General features: G+C 46.2%; 2 protein-coding genes across 3 annotated transcripts in view; both read left to right on the plus strand.

Moving 5' to 3' along the window:
• The window catches only part of LOC147096841 (Golgi-pH regulating cation channel-like), a 71,393-nt gene extending 63,023 nt beyond the window's left edge, over positions 1–8,370 (plus strand). For both annotated transcript variants that reach the window (XM_085973523.1, XM_085973522.1), the window contains exon 22: positions 1,223–8,370. In XM_085973523.1, the coding sequence (XP_085829649.1) occupies positions 1,223–1,264 (42 nt within the window). In that variant the 3' untranslated portion in view covers positions 1,265–8,370. The remainder of the gene's footprint in view (positions 1–1,222) is intronic.
• A 9,861-nt stretch (positions 8,371–18,231) lies between these two features.
• LOC147096842 (uncharacterized) lies at positions 18,232–23,360 on the plus strand. Its single transcript, XM_085973159.1, has 3 exons — positions 18,232–19,197; positions 21,343–21,423; positions 23,170–23,360. Exons 1-3 carry the CDS (start codon positions 18,814–18,816, stop codon positions 23,272–23,274), a joined length of 570 nt encoding a protein of 189 aa, XP_085829285.1. The 5' UTR covers positions 18,232–18,813; the 3' UTR covers positions 23,275–23,360.
• The last annotated feature ends 644 nt before the right edge of the window (positions 23,361–24,004 follow it).

The raw sequence follows: 24,004 nt of genomic DNA on the forward strand, positions 1-24,004 counted from the left end.
TCGCTGCACTCCTTCCATGGCAAGAACATCCTTCCTCAGATAACCAGCCAGGAATTCCTGTAACTCCTGGAGAAAGTATAGCTTTCGCGCCTAATCTCTGGTGAGAACAGGATTAGGGTCTGGCGATGCCCTCCATGGCTGACTAGCCTGCTGACACTGTCCTCCTGTCTTACACATGGAAGAATGGCGGTTTGTGAAGTAGCAAAATGTGGCCAGTGCTTTAGTCAATCTTTTGGGTGGGGTGGGAGGAAAGAAACACTTTGATACGTAGAAAACATGAGATGGTAGTTTCCACTTTGAGCACAATCTGCAAGCCGGGGGCAAATTGCACCCATTTTGTGAAGTATTTTTCTTCTCGTTTCCGTTCAAACTCCTTTGCATATTGCCGAACGCAAAATCTGCCATGAACCAGCGCAATCGGGCAGTATTTTAGAATATATATATTTTTTAATTTTGCTTTAAAAGTATTCCTTGTTATAGTTAAGAGTGGGAACTTGGTGTAGTTTGATTACTGCAGCTGGAAATGGGTTTATCACAAACAATAAGCACTTTAAATCCTAGTGTCAATCCAGCACCTGTGAGTAACCCGATTTTAAAAGATTTTTTAAAGATTTGTAGAAACATTTCACAGAAATCACAGAAACCCCACAGTGCAGATAGAGGCCATTTCGGCCCATCGAGCCTGCACCGACACACATCCCACCCGAACCCCGTAACCCCTACATCAACACATATCCCACCCTATCCCCGTAACCCCACGTATTTAATCCCCCTAACACTAAGGGTCAATTTATCATAGTCAATCAACCTCACCCGCACATCTTTGGACTGGTACAGTGGTCAGTTTCTTAGTAAATAAAGAAAAAATTACATTTAAAAGCTTTCAAAACATTCCTATTGGCATCGTTGCTCCAGCTTAATTTTTTCGAGCCTCCTCGAGGGCCTGCAAACAAGCACAATGAGCGGAAACTTTCAAAGGTGATTAATTCAGCCTGGGGACGTGGCTAGTTCTGTGGGCAGGGCCAGCTTCTAGCGCGATGTTTTTTAAACTAGCGCAAAAGATCGCAGGAACATGATTTGAGCGCAAATAATTTCGCGATCTTTTGCGCGGATTACGCCGACAAAATCTGCGCAACCAAGCGGAAACTCTACCCCATGGCTGCTGAATATTGTCGATGTTAATTCTAGTGTTTCATTCATGTCTGTTTCTGTCATGTTTTAGGAAATAATGACAACCAAGTTCGAAATCTCCAAAATGGAATAATTGCTCGAAAGCACATTACAGGCCAAGCTTTACTTTGATGAAAACCGAATTCTCTACTGCAGTGGATTTAACATTTGGACCCATTTTTTTTTTTTAAATGAAGGAATGTGCAAAATATTCTCTTGTGGTGGTGACTTTTTGCAATAGCATAAAAGCATTCTTTTTTTTCGTTTTGGATACTTGTTCACCCAATCACTTTATTGAATGAACTCCTTTTTAAAACTTCTTTTTCTCTCCCCTTGAGGTTGCGAAATTCAGTTTGCATTCTAATGAAGTGCCACCAGCGGAGCCCAGTGGAGAAAGAGGTGTGTTTGTGTTGGTGCAAGGATTGGCGGTAGAGCTGGGCGAAGTAGTCGCGGCACCAGATAAGCCAAGCCAAGGCAGTGTAAAATATGCCACACATCTAATGGTGGTTGGGCTGAATCATTGTATAATATATGGTACGTCCATGCCTGCCTATATGCAAATACCTTTTATGTCGTAATTTAAGACAAGTAGTAGTAAAAAAGGAAAGAAAGCCAGTCATTTTCAGCAATGTACAGACTACCAAAAATAATAGGTACAGAATGCCTGTATCCTCTGAACTTAGCAATCACGCATCCTTCAAAAAAAAAAGTAACGCTAGTCATTTACCGTTGGGTGCTCCTGACCTATAGCCTGAATCTTATGAGCATTTTGCAATCTGCATTTTTGCCCAAAAGCATCAGCTGAGCTCTAATTGACCTGAGCCTGTGTTTACTTAACAGCAGCTAGACTTTGTGGCGTTAAAAGGGACACCGCTGCACCTTAGCAGCACAAGGGTGCATGCTGTAACACCGTGCTGCCCTTCTAAAACAGCCCATCCTTGTGGCTTACTGTGAGCAAAGTCTGAGGCGATACCTGTTTATATCTTTCACTCGCTATTGCGTCAGAGAGTTAGCTGCCATTATAAATTGTAAGAGGGTTTTTTAAGTTGCTTATTATTGCCTCATCCCAAGGACGTGTTGAGGGCCTGTAACAATACAAGCTATGCATTATTCAACATATTAATGAGAGTAATTTCCATTTTGAACTTTTCCTGATTGGGGGGTTCATGGTAGACAGCAGTGACTGTGTGACTCCTGCAAACAAATGCTGCCGTTCAATGTTGCTTTGGTTGATTTTTGAGATCATGCTCTCGGGAGTTTTATCTGAATGGTACAGGAACAGATCACATAGCTCATTTTTATTCCCCCCCCCCGCCACTTCCCCTCTATAGCGAGCCCTCCCATGGCTCTGGTGAAAAACCCAGAGGGTAGGTAAGGCGCTTTCCCTCAACCCTTCCTGGAAATCTGGGAGTGCGACTAGTTGATTGGTGCTTTGATTTTCCAACCCTCTTCACCGCTCTTACCTCCGAACTCTCGAGTTAGGGAGAGTGAGAATTAGCTCGATTCCTACTGCTGATCAGTAGCCAGCGACCTCTGCTGGCAAGTGCGTGGATGTGCACACTGGGCTTGACTGTAATGCCCAGCATGGTCGAATAGCCGACCTCTTAGCTCGACACACTAAGCTCACCTAGGAAGGATAGCCACATGGAATCGAGGTACCACAGCCAGGGCCAACACCTTTTTTAAGTTTACTTCTTTAACTATTCCACGTGGCTCTCTCACCCTTTATCCATTTTAAATTCCATTTGTTTTTAAATTGAGTTTCGCTACGTTAAACTTCTCAACCAAAAAAAGGCTCATTCTATAACCTTGTCATGTTAAGGTTATTATTCATCACGCGCAGTTTATAACCAGCTTTAAATTATTGTAAAATCAGTTTTTTAATCTCACATGAGTTTAAACAGACTGCACTGTTTGTCCAGCACTCGTTATGCGGAGGAAAGATTCAGGGTCCTAATGCTCACGTTGTGCATCACCGTTCTAGAAGCTTGAGTTCTAAAGCGTGTCCCTTATAGGGACCTGTACCATGCCTTGCATTGACTTGGTTTAACTCAATCATTTAAACCTAGTTCGAGTTGTAGTTCATCCCTAATCAGAGGTGTAAAGATCAGTGATTGATGCGTCCTGTTGCTAGGCTAGCAGCAGTATAGCACTTACTCGGGCTGCTTATAGAGAAGTCGCAAGTACAAACCCCCGCCCCAATCTGAAGTCTGGTTCTGCCCGACTTAAAACTATTAATTCCAAAGCACTACTGCCCAGTCCAGGCCTGGGCTGGCTCTGGATTGGACAAAGTACCGTTTGGTCCAGCCATTATTAAACCTGACCTGGCCCCGCCAATGTTCCCTTCAAGCTGCGCAGCGCTCCAGGGATCCCGCACAGCCGGCTTTTCAATGCAAAATCCGCGTGGTTTTCTGAATGGCCGCGCAACCCCTTAAAGGGGCCGCGCGGCGCCAAAAAAAAAAACTACAGGGGACATTGGGACCCGAACTTGTCGCCATTACCCCTGCTCCAAAAACATGTACGTGTGAGCTGCTTGCCAAGTGTTTCTGCATCAGCTGTGCCCTGCATTTTTAAAAGCTCCGATTCTGCACTGTAAAGGTACTGTAAGCAGGTTTGTACTGTCTGTATGTCCAGATGAATCAATAAATCGCATTTAGTAAAAAGGAAGTCCTGTTTAAAGAAACTACAAATATTTGGTACAGCTATTAGAAGCAAATTAAGCACTAACTTGTTTAGGTCTGTTGAGTTATTCCTGTTCCATGCAGCTGTCTCAAAATGCATCCCATTTCTTGTCTCTCTCCTCACCTGCTATGCACAGCAGAATTCTGCTGTTCGGGGCAAAGATATGTGATTGGCTAAAATCTCATAACGACTGATTTTATACTCCTCGCCCTGTTTTCCCATCCACCCGATATCATCCCAGCCAGATACTGAGAATAGGCAACTGGCTTGCCCTCTGACTCCTGGCGATGTAAATCCCTGCTGAGCCGGCGAGGTGGTTTTGTTCTCAACTGGTGGGAGAAATGTCTGAGCTTCTCTTGATACTCCCTCCTCTGGATGACACCGATGGGATACTCGCTCACCATGTGCTGAAGTGCATATGTGAATCCCATCACCCTGTGTTACAGTGCTCTGCTCTTTGAACCCCCTTTTAAACAATGTACAGGAAACGTTCGATTTACCGCAGGTTTCACCTTTTTTAAAGCAACTCCCCTAAATGTAACTTGCCATTCACGCTTTTTAGTTACTACCAGTAGGCCACGAGCCATCTGGAGCAGGGTTGTGAGGCTTGGTTGCTAAGCTGGAGCTGTGTTTCACCCGCCCTGTGCCTAGTGCCACTGCTGCAGTATACTTCAGGGGAATGGTTAAATCCAGGCACTTCTGGCTGTAAACTCCTGTGCTGAAGCAGAGGGCCGTTGTGTCTGAACTTCTGGCTCCAGCCATTAAACGGCTTACTTCTGATCGTTTTGCATCTGTGACAAAATTTTAAGGTCTGGAATGTGTGGAGAAGCGCCAAGACACAAGTCTTTATTTGCTGGTCTCTTTCCCCCCCCACAAAAAAGAAATGATTAGTGCATGCAACAAGTATTTTGACCACATCTGGGTCTTTTTATGCAAAGCTGAGGTATTGGGCTAGCTAATTGCACTGTGTACAGTAAGTGTTGGAATTGTGTGTGCTATCACACTGTTCACTCACTTGCTCAACCATTGCCAGTAGAATTCGCATTGCAGTAAGATGGTTGTCTTAAGCTCTTTCAGCCAAAAAGTAGTTCACTGTTAAGTGTATTAACAGTTATCTTTTTGTAAAGAGCTGCTTATAAGGTGCATTTCCAGTCAGGTTTTCATAGATTCAGGGCAGGGGTGTACAATAAATAGTCAGATTTCAAAGTTCACAGTAATCCCAACGCGAGTGGTTGCCAAGATACATTTCTGATTTCTGTACACACTAGCTATTGCACGTCTTTGTGTAGCAGCAATGTTCCCTGGCTTCAGACCCTATGGGACATCCATTCTGAGACTATTAATATAGCCAGGAGAGCAGAATGATTCAGATGGGCTGTCATTATGTGACATCGTGAGGGTTGGGAATAGCAAGCTGCCAAATTTGGAAGGTAGTCAGGGTGGATCTGGTGATCTGGATGTTAATGTTGTTAAATACAGACACAGACCCATCAAGCGATTTAAGGTCCAAGCCCTGAAAACTTGGTTGATTTGGGTCAATGTGACTGAGCTAAATTATGTTCATGTAGAGTGACTTCAAATTGATTGCAGAATTTATTTAGGTCAAGGCCGATCACTAGCTCAGAATTTGTTTAGGAGCTGTTCGCTTGTAAGTATATTAGAGGCCACCGAGGGGCACCCTAATTTGTTTCCTGGTCACCACGTTTTTAACTAGTGACATTAATTAGTAGCAGCGACTCATGCTTGTTGGCCCTTATACAGCTAGACCCGTTTCAAACAGTGGCCTATCACAAGGCAAAAGGCATTGGTTTACTGTTGTGTGACAACATTGCGCAGTCCAGTCCTACAGACCCTTCAGTTCCTTGTATGGTGTGTGTGTGTGTTTCTCTCCCTCTCTCTCTCTCCCTCTCTCTCTCTCTCTCTCTCCCTCTCCCCCCCTCTCTCTCTCTCTCTCCCTCTCCCCCCCCCCCCCTCTCATTCTCCCTCTTGCTCTTTCCCTCTCATTTATCCCTTTTTATCTTTTATCTCTTCCCCTTTGTCTCTCATTTTCTCTTTAATTCTCTCAGAATCACAATCTTGATGCACAGAAGGAGGCCATTTGGCCCATCGTGCCGGTGCTGCCTCTTTGAAAGAGCTCTCCACTTAGTCCCAATCCCCTGCTCTTTCCCCATAGCCCTGCCAATTATTCCTTTGCAGGCATAAATTCAATTCCCCTTTGAAAGTTACTATTGAATCTGCTTCCACCGCCCTTTCAGGCAGCGCGTTCCTGATGAGGTGGAATAGGGAGAAGTGTGAAAGAAGACCCGAGGAAGGAGCTAAATCCTATCATTTTGGTCAAATCTGTGAATGCAAGTTTTTTTGGGAACACATCTAAATTCAAACAAGCTTTATTTTCATCAACATGGAATGTGTGTGTACTATTTATTTTCTGTACTATTTATGGGATGGCAATATTTTTAAGAGTTTTCCAGGGAAAGGGGCCAGACTTCCACAAACAAACACCAGCAGGAAAGGGGATGCCAACCATCTCTGGTGTCGGAGCCGTTCTCTGGAGTTGGAGCGAGGGGGGCGGGGGGAGCAATTGGTCCATGCGTCTCTTTGTAGAACTGAAAACCTCTGGGTCTGCCTTGCACTTGGAATCGTGTTTATACTCGGCTACAAAGCCCGTTACTGTACTGAAGGGGAGATTCTTTCAGGCCCCAATGCTTTCTGACACCAACTGGCCGTAACCTGACTGCATCCTGTTGTACAAGAGGACACGTAGACCCTGAAGTCTCCTGCATGGCCTACAAATAGTTACAGAAACCTTTTTTTTCCCCCTCCACTATTAAAAGAAAACGAGCTGCAGATGGGAGGGCTGGCTAAACCGACAGAGCGCCTCTGTATGTAGTTATTGTTGGACGGGCGAGACTGTAAATACTTATCCTTGGAACGGGTTCTAAAAGTTTTCCTATGATGCTATTTCAGGATGTTGAGGGTGAAATTTTCAGAAAAATGTTTGTGCTCAAGGTGAGCGGGCTGTTTGGTGCTGGGAGTGGAACTTCCCAGTTCAGGCTCCCGGTGTTGGGTATATCACAACCAGATGCAGAATAAAGACTCCCTCTATTCTGCTTGCTGCAACGTGTCTCAGCCCCAACCTCAAAAGAGCAACCCCTACTGCGCCAGCCTGATGTTTGTTTCCCCCTGTTACCTGCATCAGCCATCCTGTGGCCTCAGATTGCTAATTAGTGCCAAGGAAGGGACAGCTCTGTGCTGTAGTCTTGTACCTGGATTGAGACTGCTCAAACTCATTTCACAGGACTCTTGCAGCCAGCATATACAGGAGACCTTCATCTAATTAGTCTGGACTGGATTGGTCTCGGAGGTGAAAGGCAAATGTCTAACTCACTGCACTACCGTTTCAGGGAAGAACCTTATTTGTGTACATAGTTTCACCCCACCTCTTTCCATGTGTCCTTGCATTATACACCGTTCCTTTACTGAGAGGCTGAAGGGTGACCATCTCTCAGGCCAATGCGTATCTCACTCTTGGACCATTGTCCATGTGCTCCAATGCCTGGGTTGACGCGCTCACTGAAGCCAGGAACAAGAACTCTTCTGTCTGAGGAATGACGGCTACATCCCATCAGTGCATGGAGGGACGCATTAATACGCTGATCCACTTGTGCCACCAGTTCGCCCATTTGCTTCAGTCTTGAGTCTTCAAGCTCTCTGAAGCTGTTCGGTGCACTGATAGAGAGCTTGTACTGTATTAAACGTACCGAGTTGTTTCACAGAGGAGACGTGGATACCAAACGGCGGAAGGAGAGTTAGTAGAGGAGACTGAAGGTTGGGGGTCAAAGAGTTGGGTTTTGAGGAGGTTTTTGAAGGTAAAGAGAAGTAGCAAGATGGAGGGGCTGGGTTAGGGAGAAAGTAGGACCAAGGTGGCTGGGGCGGGCCTGTTGTGGAGTTGGGGAAAGGCAAGATGTTGTACCTTTTTTAAAATTCGTAACTTGTCTGGCACATCTCCCTCACTTAACATACACTCTCCATTTGAGTAGCGCAGCTAAAGGTCCCATCCTATTGGGAAAGTGTCATGTCCCACCTGCAAGAATTCTGTGTTTACAGAATCGGTGGGGTTTTTTTTTTTGCAGCTTAAAAACATGCACATTTTTATCAACATTCAGAGTACTAATTTTTATAAACTTCAGTTGCCAAGTATTATAAAGTAGAAGTAGAGATTTGTACAGAACCTGCAAATATTACTTAAGATGTTATTCTTTGATTAATGGCACCAATTGTAGTCTTATCCATATTTTATACCCAGATACATCCTTAGTTATCTCATTGAGTGTGATTCTGTCTTAAGTTGTTTAACCGAGCCTGTAAAGTAATATATTCACAGCAGTTATTTTTATATTTTTGTTTTACTTTTGTCGTCTTGAAAGGGAGTGTGTTTTTAATCTTATGTTTGTAAGAGACTCGGACGGATAATCAAACCGTGAAATGTCTGCTGCAATAAATTTAAAGATTACTGTAGTTGTTTGTGTTTTTTTTTGTGCAGGTTCACTCCCCATGCTGAGTTAACTGGTCTGGGGAATGGGGCAGAGAAAGAAAAAATAAACCAAGGGGTCCAGTCTTCATGCCTATCCAGCTGCTCCTGGTGAAGTGTTTGTGTGTATATATGTATATGTATATGAGTGTGCATGTAAGCAAGAGTGTGTGTGAAATAACAACAGAAAATGCTGGAAAAACTCAGCAGGCCAGGCAACATCCTTGGAGAGAAATTAGAGTCAACGTTTCGGGTCAAACCCTTCGTCAAGACTGAAAAAGTACAGGAAATGAAATAGATTAAAAGACCGGGCTGGGAGAGAACAAAAGAGAAGTGAAGAGACATTAAGAGGTATTCAAAACCAGACGAGATGGCGATCGGACTAGTGGAGACAAAAGACGGCTCTAGATTAGGTGTGAAATGCGCTGGCAGAATGAGAGACAGCTGCCATGTGGGAGAGAGAAAAAGGGGGAGGGCCAAAACAAAGGTGTGGATAAAAAATAAATAAAAATGTAATGGGGGCCGAGGTTGTGTGTGTGTAAAAATATAGGTGTACGGTGAGGACACTCTGGCTGTGATATCTTAATATCCCCCACAGCCAAATACGTTATTTACTGTCAACAATCTAGCCTTCCCGAAGAATGACCACTTGGGTATGATGCGACAGGTTTTTAGTGAACCACATTTCAGTGTCTTTTTGTGGGGGGGTGGAGGGGAATGTAGAAATTATGGCTCCTATGTGGTTGAGTGAGAAATGTTAATCAGGACAGCTGGAAAGACCGCTCAATTAGGCACTTTACAGCCTTCTGGAATCGGCATCAAGTTCAACAATTTCAGACTAACCTTGGCCCCATGTTTTCTCTCTCACATGGCAGCTGTCAATCATTCTGCCATCGCCATTTACACTTCATCTAGAGTCATCTTTTGTTTCTTAACTTGTCCCAATACCATCTCCTTTTGCCTCGCACCATCACCTCTTTTGTCATTTAATCTCTCCTGCCTTCCATCCTATCACAGACTTCCCTTTTGTTCTTTCCTCCCCTCCCCCTCTCCCTGCCTCTGCACCTGTTTAAAAACCTGTTCCATCTCCGGCTTTTTCCAGTTCTGACGAAGGGTCATCGACCTGAACCGTTAACTCTTTTCTCTCTCCACGATGCTGCCTGACCTGCTGCTGTTGTTTCAGCTGGAAAACTCGCTGCTCTTCTTCAAATAGTGCAGTGGGAGAGGGAGAATTAGCCATTCTCTCCGCCCCCCTCCCTTCCTCACAGTCATCCAGTGACCCCTGACTGAAAGTGCCTGCTAGTAGACGTTGGCCGATGATGGGGACCGTGCTTGGGTACGACTCCCCATAACCTGCCAACACTCCCTGCCAAAGCTTGAATGTGGCCACTTGGATGAGACACCAGAGGGAGCCTGCAGTCATGCCCTAGCAACAGTCTGCACCTGTGGGGGAGGAGGGAAAAAGCATTTAAAAAAAAAGGATTTGTATTCAGAGGACCGGAGTTTGGTTGACAGCCATGGCTCAGTTGGTATCACTCTTGCCTCTGAGTCAGAAGGTTGTGGGTCCGAGTCCCACTCCAAAGACATGAGCACAAAATCTAGGCTGACACTTCAGTGCATTATGGAGGGAGTGCTGCACTGTTGGAGGTGCAGTATTTTGGATGAGAACATTTATCCCTCAACCAACATCACTAAAACAGATTATCTGGTCGTCATCACGTTTGTGTTTGGATCTTGCTGTGTGCAAATTGGCTGCCGCATTTACAACAGTGACTACACTTAAACAGTACTTCACTGACTGTAAATCCTGCTTGTATAAATGCAAGTTCTCGTGTTCCTGGTGTGATATCCAGACAACAGACCAATGCTAAAGCTACTGTTTTATAAACTCTTCTTCTTAGGCAGTCCCTCGGAACCGAGGATGACTTGCTTCCACATTAAAAATGCGCTCTCAGGTGACTGATGAGTCCAATGCGGGACCGACAGTCTCTGTCACAGGTGGGGCAGACGGTGGTTGAAGGGGCGGGTGGGTGGGGTGCTTGGGTTGACGTGCGCTGCTTGCGCTTGGCTTCCGCTTGCTCCCGGCGAAGAGACTCGAGGTGTTCGGCGCCTTCCCGGATGCTTCTCCTCCACTTTGTGCGGTCTTGGGCCAGGGATTCCTAGGTGTCGATGGGGATGTTACACTTTTTCAAGGAGGCTTTGAGGGTGTCCTTGAAGCCTTTCCTCTGCCCACCTGGGGCTCTCTTGCCGTGCCGGAGCTCTGAGTAGAGCGCTTGTTTTGGGAGTCCCGTATCGGGCATGCGGACGATGTCACCCGTCCATCGGAGCTAATCGAGCGTGATCAAAGCTTCGATGCTGGGGATGTTGGCCTGCACAAGAACACTGACATTGGTGCGCTTATCCTGCCAATGAAGTTGCAGGATTTTGCAGAGGTAGCGTTGGTGGTACCTCTCCAGTGCTTTGAGGTGCCTACTGTACGTGGTCCATGTCTCTGAGGCATACAGCAGGGTCGCCTCCAGTCCAGATCCAAGGTCGTTCCATCCTCTGTTGCCAAATTACAGTATGCAGATGACACGTCTGCGCTCACTCGGAGGTCGAACTCCAAACCATCGTCCACACCTTCACCAAAGCGTACGAGAGCATAGGCCTTACACTAAATATGCGTAAGACAAAGGTCCTCTACCAACCTGCCCCTGCCATACACTACTGCCCCCGATTATCAAAATCCATGACCAGGCCTTGGCCAATGTGGACCACTTTCCATACCGCGGGAGCCTACTGTCAACAAGGGCAGACGTCGATGACAAAGTCCAACACCGCCTTCAGTGTGCCAGTGCAGCCTTCGGTCGCCTTAGGAAGAGAGTGTTTGAAGACCAGGACCTCAAGTCCAGCACTAAGCTCATGGTCTACAGAGCAGCAGTTTATAAACTACAGAGTGTATGTTCTCGCACTCACTGTTGCCGGAACGCTTGAGGCCTTCCGTGACCTGCGATGCACTGCAGGGAATAGTGTCGTAATAGACACTGGCAATAACAAGACGATTTAGTTTTACAAGCATCCTTCTGGTTCTGTTGAAATTGTTATTTGTTTTAATTTGTTTATTAACTGCCTGCTTAAAACAAAGGGTCATGATTAAATTTGTTTCTCTGTTGATGGCACTGGGGCAACCCAGTGTGGATTAATTAAAAAATGTGTACACTATAGCTGATTTCAATAACACCCTGATTTGGTTTCATACCGAGCTGCTTTCAGTTTAACTGGGCCACGTGTTGGACGATTGTGTTAGTGAGCGCCCTACAAAAGGGACATTTGTGGTGTTGATTTCTGTCAGCTATGGCTCAGCTGGTAGGACCCTCACCTCTGAGTCATAAGTTTGTGGGTGCAAAACCCTGGGGGTCCCCATTGACCAGAAACGTAACCAGACCAGCCACATAAATACTGTGGCAACAAGAGCAGGTCAGAGGCTGGGTATTCTGCGGCGGGTGTCTCATCTCCCGACTCCCCAAAGCCTTTCCACCATCTACAAGGCACAAGTCAGGAGTGTGATGGAATACTCTCCACTTGCCTGGATGAATGCAGCTCCATCAACACTCAAGAAGCTCGACACCATCCAGGACAAAGCAGCCCGCTTCATTGGCACCCCGTCCGCCACCTTAAACATTCACTCCCTCCACCACCGGCGCACCGTGGCTGCAGTGTGTACCATCTACATGATGCACTGCAGCAACTCGCCAAGGCTTCTTCGGCAGCACCTCCCAAACCCACGCCCTCTTCCATCTAGAAGGACAAGGGCAGCAGGCGCATGGGAACACCACCACCTCCAAGATCCCCTCCAAGTCACACACCATCCTGACTTAGAAGTATGTCACTGATCTGTCAAAATCCTGGAACTCCCTCCCTAACAGCGCTGTGGGAGCACCTTCACCACACGGACTGCAGCGGTTCAAGGCGGCGGCTCACCACCACCTTCTCAAGGGCAATTAGGGATGGGCAATAAATGCTGACCTTGCCAGCGACGCCTACATCCCATAAAACAAATGTTTTAAAAAGTCCCACTCCAGAGACTTGAGCACAAAAATCTAGGCTGACACTCCAGTGCAGTGCTGAGGGAGTGCTGCACTGCCGGAGGTGCTGTCCTTTGGATGATACGTTAAACCGAGGCCCCGTCTGCTCTCTCAGGTGCACGTAAAAAATCCCAGGACCCTATTTCGAAGAAGAGCAGGGGGACTTCTCCCCGGTGTCCTGGCCAATATTTATCCCACAATCAACATCGCTGAAAACAGATTACCTGGTCGTTGCCACATTCCTGCTTGTGGGAGCTGGCTGTGTGCAAATTGGCTGCCATTATAACAGTGCCTACACTTCAAAAGTGCTTCATTAGCTGTATAGCACTTTGGGACGTCCTGGGGTCGTGAACGGGGCTATATAAATGCAATTCTTTCCAGCCCAGTGCCATCCCTATGGATCCATCTAAAATAGGCATCAGCAGCGAATAGCAGCCAGTCACTATTCTGCAGGGGAGTCTGTTTCTCTCTCCAATGGTGCTGACTGACCTGTGTGTTTCCAGCTTTTTCTGCTCTTGGGAGCTAGGAAACGGTGACCTAAGTCTGTCACTGCACTCCCGGCGGAGAGCGATCTAATCACCTCGAGCAGCAAACTACTAGAATAATATCCCAAAGTTGTAACGGAGTGAATGAAGCAACTGGCCAACTTCCTTGCAATTTAGAATTGATTTAACTGTCTGCAGGCATCCCCTAAACGCATGAAACTGCTGTGCCCAGCCGTGGGGTCACCAACAAAGCGGGACTGGAAGTGGGACATTTTCTGCAATTGTAAACACTCCCACCCCAGAGCCGGTATAAAGAACCCTTGTGGCGCTCACCGCCCCGGCTTTATTTCACACCATGGCTTTAGGTAAGTGCTGCCTCGGATTGGGTTGGGAAATATTTTAATGCATAGTTCCAATATTTTAATACAGTGAGTTAAGTTGCAATATTTTAATGCAGTTAAGTTGCAATATTTTAATGCAGTGAGTTAAGTTGCAATATTTTAATGCAGTTAAGTTGCAATATTTTAATGCAGTGAGTTAAGTTGCAATATTTTAATGCAGACAGGATCATGTGTTGAAGTGTGTAGACTAGGGCTTGAACCCACGACCTTCTGACTCCAAGGCAAGAATGCCTCGATTTCATTCACCCTACCATTGGCGGTCTTGCATGCAGCAATCTAGGCTCTAAGCTTTGGAATTTCCTCCCTAAACCTCTCCACCTCTCCTAATTTAAGACCTTCGTAAAACCAACCCAATAAACCCTAGTGTCAGCTGTGGCTCAGTGGGTCGCACCCTCAGCCTCTGAGTCAGAAGGTTGTGGGTTCGCGTCCCACTCCAGGGATTTGAGCACGAAAATCTAGGCTGACGCTCCCAGTGCTGCACTGCCGGAGGTGCCGTCTTTCGGATGAGAGGTTAAACCATCTGCTCTCTCAGGTGGATGTTAAAGATCCCATGGCACTATTTCGAAGAAGAGCAGGGGAGGTGTCCTGGCCAATATTTATCCCTCAATCAACATCACTAAAACAGATTTTCCAGTCATTATCACATTGCTGTTTGTGGGAGCTTGCTGTGCGCAAATTGGCTGCTGCGTTTCCTACATTTACAACAGTGACTACGCTTCAAAAAAAGTACTTCATTGGCTGTAAAGCGCTTTGGGACGTCCTGAGGTCGTGAAAGGTGCTATAGAAATGCAAGTCTTTCTTTCTGGTTGCTCAGTGAGTAGTCACGCTATGTCTCCTCACAGCGAAGGTTAAGAGGAGATTTGATAGAGGTGTTCCAAATCATGAATGGTGGAGAAACTGTTTGCAGTGGCAGAAGGGTCGGTAACCAGAGGACACGGATTTAAGGTGATTGGCAAAAGAACCACAGGCGACATGAGGAAACATTTTTCTACGCGGTGAGTGGTTGGGATCTGGAAGGGCAGTGGAACCAGATTCAATCGTGACATTCAAAAGACAATTGGATAAATGGCACGGAAAGTCAATAATACACACACATTCCATGTGATAAAAATAAAGCCTATTTGAATTTAGCTGTGTTCGCAGAAAACTTGCATTCACAGATTTGACCGAAATGCTAAAATGTTGCTCCTTCCCCAGGTCTTATTTCACACTTCTCCCGATTCCACTTTATCTGGAACGCGCTGCCGGAAAGGGCGGTGGAAGCAGAGTCAGTAGTAACTTTCAAAAGGGAACTGGATAAATACTGGAAAAGGAAAATAATTACAGGGCTGTGGGGAAAGAGCAGGGGGGGGGGGGGATTTAATTGATAGCTCTACCAAAGAGCTGGCACAGGCACAACGGGCCGAATGGCCTATCATTCTATGATTCCACGTGGTCAGGGTGCTGCAATTGGCCTCAGCACCTCTGGATGCGGGAAGGAGAATAAGCTGAGACTCCCGCTCTCCAGTGACCCCCTCCCCTGAAAAGCTGGAAAGCGCCAGTTGTGGAAATCAGCATCGGACTTGGTTATGATGGCTGCTGCGGTCGAATAGCCTGCCTATGCTCTCGGAGAATGGCTCTGAGTGGAAGGGCTGTTAACTCCAGAAGGAGGGCCAGCCTGCAGTGCTTGAACTGGCGGAGGTGGGTGGCGGTGGGTGGCTGTGCTCTCTGAGCAAGGAGAGCTGCTGTTTGAGTCCTCTAGGATTGTACCCAAGCTGGTTTGGTAGTTGTGGGGCGTGACTGCTCAGAGTTCTGTCCCATTTTATGCCGTTAAACATTATTTTGCCTATGCTTTTTATGCAAAGCCCTTGGACCCAGTATTGTGTTCAGGCCACTTTGGGAAGCTATAATATTTATTCCAGCTCTTCTCTATATTCGTGTGGTGTTTCTTTGATTACTGTCTGGCAAATAATACAGCTTTTGCAAAATCAAAGGCTCATTCATTGGAGGCTTCTGACCCTCCAGTGCAGTGTTTGTTGGTTTCTTTCTGGTTTGTTGGTTACAGGAAACTCTTTTTTTATCCGGCACCGACGGGACCGGCGTGCTGCCGGTTTATCAAAAAGTCCGGATTACAGAGAGGTATAGTAAAAGGTACGAGAGCCCCGTACACAGCAATAGATCCAGGCTTCCCTGTTGCTTAGCAACAGGTGCAGGAACCCCGCCACAAGATCCAGGCGTCCCTGTTGCTTAGCAACAGGTGCAGGAACCCCGGTTACACGGCCACAGATCCAGGAACGGCCACTAATATGAAGTAAAACTTACCTGAACCTACTCCTGCATTTTGCCGGTTAACAGAGATTTACGGTTATTTAGGTGCCGGTAAATCGAGAGTTTCCTGTACTTAAGAAAAAATTAAACAGACAGGTGAGGAGGGTCTGAGGTTCGATTCCTGGACTGTGGGCTGAGTTTGCAAAGTCCTGCAAAGCACAATGAGATAAATGACGGCCAGAAGGCGGCATCAATGAGCCTGGGTATGAGTTGAGGAGGCCTGTTACTGGCTGAGGGCCCAGGATCCAACGTAGCCAAACAATGTTCCCAAGCCGGTTTGAAAGCTGATGCAATCGTTTGGCTTGCCTATTAATGCCCACTACCTGGATGAATTTATTTGTCTCAAAAGGTCAAATCAGCACACCCACCCTAAAGAAAAGTACGAGCTTAAGAAGTGAGCAAATGATTTGACTGGTTAGGAGTCAGCCAGGCGAGTCGCCAATTGAAAGCCAAAAAAAATGAAGACCAAATTTAATGAATATGATCACTATTTAATACATTCATTCAAAATATGTTTTAAGATCAGTTGATGAACGATTTAAGTTGGGACTTTCTACAATATAGAAATTAACATTCTACTTGAAATGTATTAGAAAGCAATAAAAAAGAATTACCATGTTTCAAATCAAACCATAGACTTCCACATCAGTGTTGTTCAGTCAGTAACACATGAGAATGTTCGATGGGTGGAATAGATTTCCAGGGAAGAGTCGTAGAGGCAAAAACCCTGGAATCATTTAAGGAGCTCTCCTGGTGGGAGGGGCCGTGTGTGGATGTTGGATGAGGGCCGAATCCAGCTTGGTGTTGACCCAGGAGCAAGAGGCGTTCGGAACGTCCTGGCCGCTGGCGGCGAATGTGCAGCCCCGTGGGAGGGGGTTGTGGAAATGCAGAGCACAGTGGGACGAGCGTCTTCACTCTGGCCAGCTGCCAGGGAGCCCCGAAGCAGTGAGGGCAGTCAGCGCAGAGCAATGCTCTCCTCTCAAATGCTCTATAATTAAGGTGTCAGCCGTGGCTCAGTGGGTAGCACTCTCGCTTTGAAGTCAGGAGGTTGCGGGCTCGAGTCCTGCTCCAGGAACTTGAGCAGAAAATCTTGGCTAACACTCCAGTACTGAGGGAGTGCTGCACTGTCGGAGGTGCTGTCTTTCGGATGAATCACAGAATCAGAAATTTACGCACAGAAGCAGGCCATTTGGCCCATCGTGTCTGTGCTAGCCGAAAAAGAGCCATCCAGCCTAATCCCACCTTCCAGCACTTGGTCCATAGCCCTGTAGTTTACAGCACTTCAAGTGCATATCCAAGTATGATGAGGGTTTCTGCCTCTACCACCCTTTCAGGCAGTGAGTTCCAGACACCCACCTCCCTCTGGGTGAAAACATCTCCCCTCCGACCAATTACTTTAAATCTATGCCCCCTAGTTATTGACCCTTCTGCTAAAGGAAATAGGTCCTTCCTGTCCACTCGTATCTAGGCCCCTCACAGCTCAATTAAATCTCCCCTCAGCCTCCTCTGTTTCAAAGAAAACAACCCCAGCTTATCCAATCTTTCCTCATAGCTAAAATTCCCCAGCCCAGGCAACATCCTTGTACATCCCCTCTGCACCCAATCACATCCTTCCTGTAATGTGGTGACCAGAACTGCACACAGTACACTAGCTGTGGTCTAACTAGTGTTGTATACAGTTCAAGACCTCCCTGCTCTTATATTCTGTGCCTCGGCTAATAAAGGCAAGTATCCCGTATGCCTTCTTAACCACCTTATCTACCTGTCCTGCTACCTTCAGGGACCTTCATAAGATCTCATGGCAGTATTCGAAGAAGAGCAGGGGAGTTCTCCCTGGTGTCCTGGGGCCAATATTTATCCCTCAATCAACATCACTAAAATAAATCATCTGGTCATCATCGCATTGCTGTTTGTGGGAGCTTGCTGTGCACAATTTGACTGCCGTGTTTCCTATATTTCAACAGTGACTACACTTCAAAAGTACTTTATTGGCTATAAAGTGATTTGGGACATCCTGAGTATATGAAAGGAATTAAATATATGCAATCTGGCAGTGAATTCCAGATCATCATAACTCGCGTTTTTAAAAAAATAATCTCCCCTCTGGTTCTTTTGCCTTAACTCTGTGTCCTCTGATTACCAACCCTTCTGCCACTGGAACCAGTTTCTCCTTATTTACTCTATGAAATCTCCCCTTAACCTTCCCTGCTCTAAGTAGAACAATCCCTGCTTCTCCATCTCTCCTTTTGTGTATTTAATTTATATTTGGTAGCAATTATGTGTAAGGTACAGTTTTGCTCTGCTGCACTCAAATTTCTAAAATAGTATAAGGGCACAATGGCAGTGATCTGTAATCCGGAGGAAACTGATCGGCAACCGGATGTACGAGTCAGAAATTTAATCTTGGCAATCACAATTCCTTTTTAAACAAAAAGCCATGACCTGAGCACAACTTTAAAAAAAAACCCAGAATGACCTCACCCAGTGCTTACTTAACAGCACTTAGACCTTGTAAGCTTAAAGGGAAACGGGTTTGCCTTAGCAGCAGAATAATACAGTCTGCATTACCTGGTATAATGGCAGCTCAGCAAGGGGGAAGAAAAGGCAGGTAGACAGAGACCCTCCAGCCTCACTCGTCTCATTCTTTATAATGTCTTCTGGAACCCCGCTACTGGTTGCCATCGGCCTCCAGTATTTGTTGTGAGTAGTTTACAGGAAACTTTTTTTTATCCGGCACCGACGGGACCGACGTGGTGCCGGTTCATCAAAAATTCCGGATAACCAAAAGCTATAGTAAAAGATACGGAGCTGAGAGCTCCGTATAAAGCAACAAACCCTGTTGCTTAGCAACAGGTTCAGAACAATGGCCACAAGTTCCAAGCGCCTCTGTAGCTTAGCAACAGCTGCAGCCACACCCTTGCACAGCAACAGATCAAGGAAGGCAAGTACAATATGAAGTAAAACTTACCTGAACCTACTCCTGAATTTTGCCGGTTAACCGAGATTTCCGGTTATTTAGGTGCCGGTAAATCAAAAGTTTCCTGTATTTACAAAGTGCACAGTCTCCCCTGTACTTCTTCACGGAGTCAAATATTGAGTAATGCAGTTCAATCCTAAAATGTTTTCCTTGATTGGAGCCAGATTTTGACAAGACCTGTGCTAAAGGCTACGACATGGCAGAGCAGAATGCGGCCAAACACAAGTACGACGCCAAACAGAACGCCGGTGACGCCAAAGTGAACCAGGGTGATGCCAAAGGAGGCTCCGGTGATACCAAAGTGAACCAGGGTGATGCCAAAGGAGGCTCCGGTGATGCCAAAGTGAACCAGGGTGATGCCAAAGGAGGCTCCGGTGATGCCAAAGTGAACCAGGGTGATGCCAAAGGAGGCTCCGGTGATATCAAAGTGAACCAGGGTGATGCCAAAGGAGGCTCCGGTGATATCAAAGTGAACCAGGGTGATGCCAAAGGAGGCCCCGGTGATGCCAAAGTGAACCAGGGTGATGCCAAAGGGAGTGCTGGTGACGCCAAAGACAAGTGCAGCAAAAGACATAAAAAGGTAAAGAATGTTCTGTTTTTGTTTTAAGTTTCCTGCCCCTTTCCCCATCAGTCACAGTGTAAAAGGGCAAGCAAGGGTTTTTGCTGCCATTTCTCTCTTTAGGTAGCAGGTGTGTGAAGTCGCTCTCATCCCTTGCCCAAATTGCCCATTCTTCACCTGTGAGTTTAGCAGAGAGCGGCGACAGGTTATTCAGTCATGGGGTGCACCGGCTTCTGAATCAAGGCTGATCCCTCATCCAGAGCATCCACGCACCCAGTGAGATCCAGGGGTTATAGGACAGGAGCAGAAACCCGAGGCTTATTTTCACCCCCCCACCGCCCCAACTGCACACCTGGGCTCAATTCTAACTCGCCCATTGCCATCTTGTATTTTTGTAACTGCTCATTTCTACTCTGTTCCTGTTAAATTATTTGAAATTGGCCCTAGTTCGTTGCTATTTTTTTACCCTCCGCGTATGCACAGATTTGCTTCAAGCCCAATCTTTGGATTATCAGACCGAGGGGATGAGATATCCCAACTGTGAGGTATATAATGCAGCTCTAACGCTCACAGGCTGTTGCACTTTATTTGCATAGTTAACTTAATTCCAGTGTCAGCACTCACCAAACCATGAGATTTGATCCCCAACATTCTTCTCCTTAGTGGGGGGGGGGCGGGGGGCAGGGCAGAATAGACAAATGGTTAAACACAGGAAATCTGCCTGAAGGAGGTAACTAACAAAACCTCGCGGTGAATGATGCTGATAAACTGTTTGACATCATTCATTTGCCATGTTGTGATGTGCTCTCCATCCGCTTGCTGTGTTATGTCTGGTGGTAGACCGTAAATTATGTGTCCCCTTGTATATAATGAAGCTCCCTATGTTCATTCTGCTGAAACAGAGGCATGATATAATGAAGCTTTTATTAGCTTCAGATCCTCCATGCCACATTGCAAGGATCATTCATTTCTGGGGCCAAAGTAAGGGTTAAATAATCCATTTAACAACTTGCGCCAAGTGACGGTTCTCTATGAATGTGAGACTTGCCCACACACACTAACGCTGACCTTTCTCAATAATCCATCTTGATCCCAAATTAGTTGGCAGAGGAAAGGTTCAGATGTGCTGGTGCTGCCCAAGGTCTCGGCTCGCGCGTGAAGCCTGGTTGCACGAGAAGGTGATGCGGCCCAGCAGTGTCACCTGACCCAGACTCTGACTCATTAAATACTGCGACTCGCAGCGTACAAAGATGGTCATTGCTGAGCTCATTGACTTACGGTATGGCCGATCTCTGTAATTTTGTTTTTATAACACTGCTGTGCAGCGCCTTGGGACGTTTTACTAATTTAAAAACGCTATATAAATACAAGTTGTTAACAAAAACCAACTCCTTTATTTTAAAGAGTGTAGAATTGTATATTAGAGGGAATATTCTCTTTGTCGGATCTCTTGTTGCCTTGGTAGACCATTTCCTCGCTCCAGCTCTATGTCGTCCTCCTCCTCCTGAAGGCACAGTCTATAAGTTGGGGTTTGGTTCCAAAGGGTCTTGTGCGACCACTCTTCATGCGTGAACCTAGAAAGTGTGCTGGAGGAAGCAGCCCTGCCGACCCGGAGATATCTGCACACATGCCTGTTCTACCAAAATGGTCAGAAGCAGAGATTCTGGCTGAACAGCCGCTCCCCCTCCACCTTGTAATCGGAGGTCCTGAGACGGTTGTAACGTCCCCTAATGTCACTCTGGTAGCTCATCATAAGGCCGGCATGAAGCCTGGGCTTTTCCTATCAGCTATGGCCCCAGCAAGCGGAATTAAGATTGGGGGGGGGGGTGGGGGGGAGACTCATTGCGCCCATAATAATGCCACCCCTGCCCTCCCAATAATAATCCGAAGCCATAAAAATGAAGAGGTAAAGGATTGGCAATCCTAATGAAAAGGGGAGCAGCTACCACAGGCCATGATTGGTGTTCCCCACAATCGGGAATATTCTGTAAGGTTATGCCAGAGGGTAACAGTATAATTAAGTTTGGTACATTCAAGTACAGGCAGGAGTAGCTCATCAGGCACCTGTTGCGTGGAGGAAACCTTTTCTAAAATAATATTTCATGGCATGCTCATTTGCTGAGGAGGGCCTTCATGCTGACCCTGTCCTGTTCTCTTTACCTGCAGGGAGAGGATGGTCACTCCCGCAGCTCCAGCTCCAGCTCCAGCTCCAGCAGCAGCTCCTCAGATAGTGAAGGCGAAGGAAAGGTAAGTGTTGGATAATCCTTATCCTCTTAATACCCAATCTGTGGGTGCTAGAGACCGTAATATATCTGGCAATTATCTACTGTGTCAGCCCGTGGCTCAGTGGGCAGCACCCTCGCCTCTGAGTCAGAAGGTTGTGGGTTCCAGTCCCACTTGACTTGAGCACAAGATCTCGGCTGACACTCCCGGTGCCTTACTGAGGGAGTGCCGCACTGTCAGAGGTGCCGTCTTTTGGATGAAACATTAAACCGAGGCCCCGTCTGCCCCCTCAGGTGGACGTAAAAGATTCCATGGCACTATTCGAAGAAGAGCAGGGGAGTTCTGGCCAATATTTATCCCTCAATCAAACATCACTAAAACAGATAATCTGGTCATTATCACATTGCTGTTTGTGGGAGCTTGCTGTGTGCAAATTGGCTGCCACGTTTCCTAAATTACAACAGTGACTACACTTCAAAAAGTACTCCGTTGGCTGTAAAGCGCTTTGGGACATCCGGTGGTCGTGAAGTGTGCGCTATACATGCAAGTCTTTTTTTCTTTTTAATTCCATCATGAAAGATCTTTCACAGCAATGTTAGGAGTTGGGGTTAAGTTTTATCCATCATTTAATTTTACTGGTTTATGCCAGAAGTGAAGTACTAGGGCAATCATTGCCAGATGTTCATATCAGCAAGGATCTGCTGTAGCTACGTTCATTAAACTGCATTGGCCGCCCATCTGCCCAGTCTGCTAACTTTAAAAAAAAATGTATTTGTTCATGGAATGTGGGCGTCGCTGGTAAGGCCAGCATTTATTGCCCACCCCTAATTGCCCTCGAGAAGGTGGTGGTGAGCCACCACCTTGAACCGCTGCAGTCCGTGTGGTGAAGATACTGACTTCCTACAGTGGCCTACAATCTTTCTCCATGGCCCCTAATTTGAATCATCATTTTATTTTGATATCATTCTTCTTATGCCTATTTCCAAATCATTTATATGTCAATCAAAAAAGGAGGAGGGAGGGAGAAGATAGCCCTTTTGAAGTACATAGGAACAGGAGGAAGCCATTCAGCCCCTCGAGCCTGTTCCACCATTCAATTAGATCATGGCCGATCTGTATCTTAACTCCATTTACCCGCCTTGGTTCCATATCCCTTAATACCCTTGCCTAACAAAAATCTATCAATCTCAGTTTTGAGATTTTCAATTGACCCCCAGCCCCAACAGCGTTTTGGGTTGGGGGGGGGTGGGGAAAGAGTTCCAGATTTCCTGACATCACCCCTAAACAGCCAAGCTCTAATTTTAAGGTTATGCCCCTTTGTTCTGGACTCCCCCCACCAGAGGAAATAGTTTCTCTCTAATCGAATCCTTTAAATCATCAACGCCGCAATTAGATCACATCATCTTCTATACTCAAGGGAATATGCCTAGTCTGTGTAACCTGTCCTCATAATTTAACCCTTTTAGCCTCGGTGTCATTGTGGTGAATCTGCACTGTTCGCCCTCCAAGGTCAATGTATTCTTCCTGAGGTGCGGTGCCCAGAACTGAGCGCACTTACTCTAACTGCAGTATAACTTCCACCCTTTTGTATTCCAGCCCTTTTGCAATAAAGGCCAACATCATAATTTTATACGCCTTAATCTTGGAGCCAAGTAGTGGATGGGATTGTGGGTGTGGTTATGCGACTGGTGCCGGTGCCCAGGCTGGCGGGAACCCTTCCGTTAGCTTCATTTATTTTGTGATTTCTTTTTTTTCTTCTTCAACCAACAGCCTGGATGTGGAGAGAAGAAAAAGGTGAAGAAAGTAAAAGCAGACCAGGTGAAAGAGAGCGAGAGAGCGAGCGACAAAGGCAAGGCCGAAACATGCAAACACTAACAGCGAGTTGAAGAAAAGTCTTGACGGGATTATTTTTTGAAGAGTTTGTTCGTGTATCTAATCTTTTAGCTTCTTAGCATCCCTATTATAATAACAACAGAAAATGCTGGAAAAACTCAGCAGGCCAGGCAACATCCGTGGAGAGAGAATAGAGTCAACGTTTCAGGTCGAAACCCTTTGTTAATCTAGTGCCGCCTTTTGTCTCTTTACTAGTCCTATCACCATCTCGTCTGGTTTTGAATACCTCTTAATGTCTCTTCACTTCTCTTTTGTTCTCTCCCAGCCTGGCCTTTTAATCTGTTTCATTTCCTGTGCTTCTCTAGTCTTGACAAAGGGTTTCGACCTGAAACGTTGACTCTATTTCTCTCTCCACGGATGTTGCCTGGCCTGCTGAGTTTTTCCAGCATTTTCTGTTGTTATTTCGGATTTCCAGCATCCGCAGTATTTTGCTATCGTAAGGGACCCCATCATTGTTTTATAGATTAAGCTTCCTCCTTTATACACTTAGTTTGTCGTCTTTCTCCCACTATTAATTCTTCACAGGCAGCCTTAATTCATGTAACTTTCTGGGTAACTCTTCATGATGTACCCAGGTTATTAGTTAGGTAGCTTCTCTTTATGTGTTTGTCCATTTAGTTCCAGTTGTGTTCTAGAATATTCTGGTGGGTTCCTGGCCATTCCCTCCCACTGTAGACGGTTTTACATCTTAAATAGACTAAAGTTAGAGAAA

This window comes from Somniosus microcephalus, chromosome 34 (assembly GCF_052327205.1).
Source record: "Somniosus microcephalus isolate GS21.2 chromosome 34, FLI_Smic_1.0, whole genome shotgun sequence".
In the NCBI taxonomy this organism is placed as follows: domain Eukaryota; kingdom Metazoa; phylum Chordata; class Chondrichthyes; order Squaliformes; family Somniosidae; genus Somniosus; species Somniosus microcephalus.

Excerpts from the sequence above, each read along its gene's own strand:
- LOC147096842 (XM_085973159.1), top strand. The coding sequence starts at position 18,814 with ATGGCAGAGCAGAATGCGGCCAAACACAAGTACGACGCCAAACAGAAC. Across the intron at positions 19,198-21,342 it reads GCAGCAAAAGACATAAAAAG|GGAGAGGATGGTCACTCCCG; the intron begins GTAAAGAATGTT and ends CTTTACCTGCAG. Across the intron at positions 21,424-23,169 it reads ATAGTGAAGGCGAAGGAAAG|CCTGGATGTGGAGAGAAGAA; the intron begins GTAAGTGTTGGA and ends TTCAACCAACAG.